This window comes from Tupaia chinensis, unplaced genomic scaffold (genome assembly GCF_000334495.1).
Source record: "Tupaia chinensis unplaced genomic scaffold, TupChi_1.0 Scaffold000335_1, whole genome shotgun sequence".
Taxonomy (NCBI): domain Eukaryota; kingdom Metazoa; phylum Chordata; class Mammalia; order Scandentia; family Tupaiidae; genus Tupaia; species Tupaia belangeri.
In genome coordinates, this window is record NW_006159829.1 from 434,406 (window position 1) to 440,772 (window position 6,367).

Below are 6,367 nucleotides of genomic sequence, written 5' to 3' on the forward strand. Positions count from 1 at the left end.
TCTGGAAGGAGAGGCCTCCCTGTGTCTTTCTCGTCTCCATCCCACTTCACCACCCAGGGTTAGGACAGGCCCCCCAGGTCCCCAGGGTGAGTGTGCGTCCCTGCCTCCTCCCAGGAGCACCAGAGTGCCAGCCACATGCCAGCACGCAGAGCCCACCTGGGGAGGCCGGGGCAGCTATGGTGAGCCTGAGGGTCGCCCCTTCATGGTGGCTGGTGTCTCTGGCTCAGGGCCGCCCCTGCCCTGCCCTGCCCTGCCCTGCCCTGCCAGGGAATGAGGCGTGTTTTGAAGTCCACATGGCCTCTGGGAGTGACTTCTCATGGGGCCCTCTGCTGGGTCCCAGGGAGCTCGGGGCACAGCAGCCAGCCCCAGCCTCAGCCCACCTGGCTGTGGCAAGTCTCCCGACGGGCCAGCATGGGGGCTGACACAGCAGAACCACACGTTCCCTGCTTCCCGACCCTCCTGAGGGTCAGCCTCTCAGATAGGCTGTTGCTAGAGATCCTGCAGTGGTCCTGGACCCAAGGTCCAATAGCTGGCCTCTGAGTGGGGCTTGAGGGGGGGCTGGCAGGGTCTGTGCCATGGCTGGCCCCAGGGCCGGGTGCTTATGAGCCACAGGTGAGATTCTTTGGGCCCAGGGCCCTTCTCCTCCCATTGCTGGTGTTACCTGTCCAGTTCCCTGAGAGCTTTCAGAGAAGGCCCATGGCCTGAGGGCCTCTGAGCCTCTGTCTTCCTGCATGGAGGGCTGGTTTTGCAGGGACCTCTGTGGCTTGCACCTTGGCGTCACACTGGCGTCTGTCCAGTGGTAACTTCCCTGCTGGGCTTGGTCCCAGCTGTGCTGGGCTGATTCCCTGTCCCCTTTGGCAAGCCCCATGATGAAAGGTATGGTGGCCACCCCACCAGGTGAAGGCTGGCGGCCCCCATGCACAGGGATGACAGTCCCTCTGGCTGCAGCGGACATGGCCCCACCTGCTGCTGAGCCCTCCAGGCAAGTACAGTGCTGCCCCCAGGCTGGCCTCTCAGGTGCATCTGTGTGCACTGCCCCCTCCAGGCACTGTCACTGCTGGGTAGATTCACTAGGCGACCTAAGGCCAGTTATCCCTTGGGTCCCTGCTTCCCTGGGAGCCTCCTAGCAACCCAGGCATGCAAGGTGCCTGCCCAGCAGCCACCTCACACCCTTTGCCCGTCACTGGGGCTGAGCCAGGCCCACCACCCTCAGATGCAGGTGCACCGTGTGAAGCCAGCCTTACTACGTCAGTGCTCACCTCCCACAGGCAAGCAGGCGGGAGGGTGTGCCCTAGTGCCGTGGGGTGGAAGGAGTGAGACTGGCGGGGAGACGTCTGCTCTGGGCATTCATGTGCCCCCAATCCTGTGTGGGCAGGCCCCACCCCTATGCACCCTACCCCAGAACCAGGACTCCTCAAAAGCTCAGCAGCTAGTTTTTTCCTCATAAACTCCATTTATTGGGTTTTCGAGCTTCCGGGCCTGTGCTGAACTGCCCACAGGGCTGAGGGGCTCTTGGCCTTCCTAGGGCTAGTAGCTGCTGGGCACAAGCTCAGCCTGATTGGAGGGCTGCCGGGCTGCAGATGTGCAGGTTAGCTGGGCTCCTGGCCCAGTCCTGACAGCAGGACCAGGGAGGCGTAGAGCGCGCAGGTGGGGTCCTGGGCCGGCGGCTCCCAGCACACGTGGGGAGCGCCCACCTGCAGCTCCAGGCCACATTCCTCCAACAAGATCCAGGCAAGCACCTCCTGGCCCCAGTTGTGGCCCAGGAGCTCAGGAGGCAGGGATATGGCTCTGCACTGCTGCCAGGGGCTACCCTGCTGGAGTACACTTGTCACCTGCCAGGACAGGGGACCTGGTCAGACAAGGGTCTTGAGAGCCTCAGTCCTGAGCCTCTAGGCCTCTGTGCCTGCCACACCACCCTTCCCTGGCTGCACCCATAGCCCTCTCGGCAGGCTCAGGCCGTCCCCACATCCCATGGCTCTCACCAGGTCCAGCTGCCCTGGCAGGGCCCCGGTCTCCAACGCCATGGCCAGCAATGCACGCTGGGTGTCATTCAGCACTGTGGAGACAGCTCGGGTCAGCACAGGCTCTGGAGGCAGGAAGTGGAACCACACTCCTCCTTTGCCCAGACCAGCCCCCTGCTCAGGGTGCTCACCGGCCAGTGCACCCACGAGGTAGCAGATCGGGACTGCAAGTTCCTGCACCAGCTCTCTGGAGGGGAGCACTAGGCACTCGAGGACAGCGCCTGCCGGGCCATCCAGGGGCTCTGCCCGCCCGTAGCACAGGCCCTGCTCCAGCTGGGCGCAAGGTACAGGTCAGGGAGCCTGGCTGCAGGGGCAGGCCTGCCCACTCTGCCCTGTGCCCCTTGCCCACCCCACCCCACACCCCAGCTAACCGACTCCTCCAAGGCTTGCAGGGCTGGTGGGCTCCGCAGCACAGCAGCCAGGCCCTCCCGTAGCTGCCTGCTCAGCTCCAGCTCCATCTGCTGCAGTGCCTGGGCCCCGGCTTCCACCTCTGCCTGCAGGCCCTGGAAGTCTTGGGTGTCGTCCCACTCCTCAGAGGCCCCATCTGTAGAGACAGAGGACCTGAAGGTCTGGGCACCGTGGCCCTGGTGAGGAGGGCAGACCACAGAGGGTCCTGGTGCAGTCAGGAGGACACTGACCTGTCAGAAACTTGAAGTGGTCACGGAGGGACCTGATCACAGAGCGGCCCGAGTCCTGCTGCAGCTGGCCACCTGCGCCACTGGGAGGCTTGAGGCCTGGGTGAGGGCACAAGGCCAGGAGAGGGAGGGCAGTGCTGGCCACTGCAGGGGGCGCTCCTGAGCTCAAGAGGGCTGAGGCCTTCTCTGGGACACATAGCCCCTGGCACCACCCCTAGCCAGCAGCCCAGGGCAAATGGAGGCCGAGGAGACCCAGCAGCAGGCTGTCACCGGGTTACCCCTCGCAGGGGTACCCAGGGGTGTGCACTGCCTTAGAAGTCTGCCTGGCCACCCCTGCTCTGAGCATACGAGGACTCGATGTCCAAGGAGAACCCTTGGACAGCTGGGCTGGGCGTCTTACCTGTAGGAGGCGGCCCGAAAGTCCTTTGCTTCTTATCCGGCACGAGGAGGACCTCTGGTGGCCAGGCAGGAGGCTCAGCGCAGCTTCCCACCTCCCTCACAAGACACCTGTTCCCACCCAGCTCAGGCCTCCCGCCACCCATAAGCCAGAGCAAGGGCCTGGGCTGGTACCCACAGCCCGGCCACTGGCAGCTCTGCAGGCCTCCGCTTCTCTGCCCAGTATCTGGCCCTGAGGACACCCCGCCCCTGCTCACCCCAGTCAGAGCCAATAACCAGTTGGGCCAGCCGGAAGGCAAGGATGCTGCCCGACGGGATGGTGACCGTCTTCTTTTGGCTCAGGTGGCCCTGGCCCTCGCCCTGAGGGATGGACATGGGCTCAGGCCTAGTCCCTGGGCACGGGAGTGTGATCTGAGTGTTGGGGACAGGCCTCCCACGGGCAGTGGCCACACAGGCTGTAGGCAAGTTCTACTCACTGGCCAAATGTGGGGCTGCTCCCCGGGGGTCTCAGCAGAGCCCACCCTGCTGCTGGGGTGCCGCCCGGCCCTTCATGCCACATATCTCTTGTGGGCCAGGCGTGGCTGGGCTGGCCACACACACCTGCAAGCACATGGCCCCGGGCAGTGCAAACCGGCCCGAGCCCTCCCGCTTCTGGCTCCGGGTGACTTCCACCTCCCTCTGTGTCTGCAGCACCTCTGTCACCACGTACACGTCATCTCCGCGGCTGCGCAGCTGCTGCAGGATCTTAGGCTCGGGCTGCCTCAGACGCCTGTGGCATGGGAGGGCAGGGCAGACTCAAGCTGTGCCGTGCCCCTGCTGGCCTGCTGCCACCAGGGCACCCAGGAATCTGTGGTTGCTCAAGCCCGGTGGCCTTCCTGGGGAATCCCAGGAGTATCCAAGGAGTGGCTGTGGGGGAGGGGCAAGGCCTAGGAGTGGGTCCCTGCCTTTGCTCACCAGGCGAGGTGGCTCCTCACCCTCCTTGGGTCCCAAGTGAGGGTCAGATTACCTGTGTCGATGACTGCTCCACTCCCTCATAGCAGCCTGGGCAGGGCCTGACCCCCAAAGCCTCCAGGGCATGCTGAGCTAACCAGGAGGCAACCCTAGCAACCCAACCGTGACCTTTTCAGCCCCCTTTCCAGACCACATACCCACAGCCTTCCCAGGAGAGGGGCAGCTTGAGGAGGCAGCACCCCCTAAACCGGGCTCCCCTCTCCTGGTGCAGGGCCTCCCTCCTGCACCCCCACCAGGGCTCCCCTCTCCTGGTGCAGGGCCTCCCTCCTGCACCCCCCCAGGGCTCCCCTCTCCTGGTGCAAGGCCTCCCTCCTGCACCCCCCAGAGCTCCCCTCTCCTGGTGCAAAGCCTCCTTCCTGCACACCCCCAGAGCTGCCCTCTCCTGGTGCAAGGCCTCCCTCTGCCCCCCCCCCAGAGCTCCCCTCTCCTGGTGCAGGGTCTCCCTCCTGCACCCACCAGAGCTCCCCTCTCCTGGTGCAAGGCCTTCCTCCTGCACCTTCCCAGGGCTCCCATCTCCTGGTGCAAGGCCTCCCTCCTGCACCCCCCAGAGCTCCCCTCTCCTGGTGTAGGGCCTCCCTCCTGCACACACACCCCCAGGGCTCCCCTCTCCTGGTGCAAGGTCCCCCTCGGGCCCCCCACCCATCCCTAGGGCTCACCTCTCCTCATGCAGGGCCTTCCCGACCCCTTGGGTCTCACCTCTCTTGGTGCAGGGCCTCCCAAGTATTCGAGCCCACACGCAGCAAGCACACATTCATGGAGACACTGGTGCTGCCCGACACCATGGCCTTGCCCGCAAGCCTCCCCTGTCCTGGGGCTGCCAGCGCCACACTGCCCTGCAGCTGCCCGTCCACGGCGTCGTAGAAGTGGAAGGAGCTGTCATGCACGGGATCTGGAGCGAGACCAGGCCTGAGGCCCCGTTCCACAGCCGTGTTCCACCTCAGGCACTGGGACAGCAGAAAGACCCACCGTCTGGAAGCCGAGGACCCAGAGGCCCAGGGCTGGTGGAGCCAGCAGACGGCAGGCTGGGCCTGGCCTCTCCCCGTCCTCACCCCGGCCTCACAGAGCTGCTGCAGCACTTGGTACCTGGTTCCGGGGCGTCGGGCACCAGGATGTCCTTGATGGACAGGTTGACACACGTGTACCGGGGTCTCCAGAACCAGGAGCTGGAGGGCTTCCTGCTCACCAGGCAGTAGGGCTGGAAGCCGGTGGAGCTCCGCAGGCTCTCCACAGGGATGAGCGCCCCACCACAGTCCAGCTCCCGGACCACACTCCGGACCACCCTCTCAAAGGCCGATGGCATCTCTGCGGGGGACGGGCTTTGTGCCCTGGGGCTGCGGGAGGGGAGAAGGGCTGGCTCCTGGGTACCCCCAGCAATGGAGAACCCTGCCTCCTAGGCCACCCTGGTCAGGTGAGACGCTCCTGCCTGGACCACAGCAGCACAGAGCGTGCACCTGTCACCTGCTCCCCACCTCTCTGCCAGGCAGGGGTGTCATTCGTGGCCCTCAGGAAGACCCAGGCATTGCACCTCCATCCATGGCCCTGAAAACAGGCTCTGGGACTGTCATTGGGTCAGGGGCAGACCTCCGCACTCCTCGTAAGGCTTAGGGCTGCCCCTGAGAAAATGAGGGCTGGGGGGCCAGGCCTGGCTCCCAGCCAAAGCTCCAGAGCTGGACAGTCATGGAGGACCCAGCCTCAGCCCAGGAAAGCTCGAGGCCCTGAGTGACATGGAATGGAGGCTGGGCCAAGAAGGCACAGGGGTCAAAGGGCTAGCACCAGGGCCTGGCAACCTGGAAGGATGACTTCAAGGGAAGCCTTCAAAGCCTGCTACGCCTAGCCCTGCCCCTGCCCCAGCCCTGCTCCTATCCCTGCCCCAGCCCTGCTCCTAGCTCTAACCTAGGCCAGCCCTTCCTGAGCAGCTTGGCCTCTGCTTGGGGGGGGGGGAAGAGGACTGCCGCTGGGACAGTCCTTGCCCAGAAAGGCCGACATGCCCCACCCAGTGCTAGCTCAGAGCCCACCTGGTGCTAGGGGGCTCTACCCTGATTGCCCGAGGGCTGTACCCACCAGCAAAGTGAATCTGACGCTGCCCTGAGGCTGGTGGAGGCGCCTGTTCTGCCCAGGCGCTGCAGAGGAAGCAGGAGGGGAGGGGGAGAGATCCGCCGAGGAAGTGAGTGAGTGCGCGCCGCCGGAGGTGCCCAGACCCAAAAGTGAAACCCCGGCCTGACTCAGCAGCGCGCCCAGGCGCCATCCCGGAAACGCCGGGACCAGCCTGCCTCTCCACTGACTCTCTCCTCCCTCGCCCCCCCA

The 6,367-nt window shown here is 65.2% G+C and overlaps 1 protein-coding gene across 4 annotated transcripts; it reads right to left on the reverse strand.

Annotated features, from left to right (window-relative positions):
- Positions 1–1,433: 1,433 nt before the first annotated feature.
- Positions 1,434–6,345, reverse strand: GSDMD (gasdermin D). Of its 4 annotated transcripts, none has more exons than XM_006152074.3 (11): positions 6,125–6,345; positions 5,147–5,394; positions 4,760–4,952; positions 3,653–3,821; positions 3,310–3,412; positions 3,057–3,110; positions 2,660–2,755; positions 2,393–2,565; positions 2,153–2,294; positions 1,983–2,056; positions 1,434–1,832 (listed from the first exon to the last, which is right to left on the reverse strand). In XM_006152074.3, the coding sequence occupies exons 2-11, from the start codon at positions 5,361–5,363 to the stop codon at positions 1,590–1,592; spliced, it is 1,464 nt and encodes a 487-aa protein (XP_006152136.1). In that variant the 5' UTR covers positions 5,364–5,394; positions 6,125–6,345; the 3' UTR covers positions 1,434–1,589. The 4 variants fall into 4 exon arrangements, with proteins under 4 accessions (XP_006152136.1, XP_027629089.1, XP_027629091.1 ...); XM_027773288.1 differs by having other exon boundaries at positions 2,660–2,800; XM_027773290.1 differs by lacking the exon at positions 3,057–3,110.
- Between the last annotated feature and the right edge of the window lie 22 nt (positions 6,346–6,367).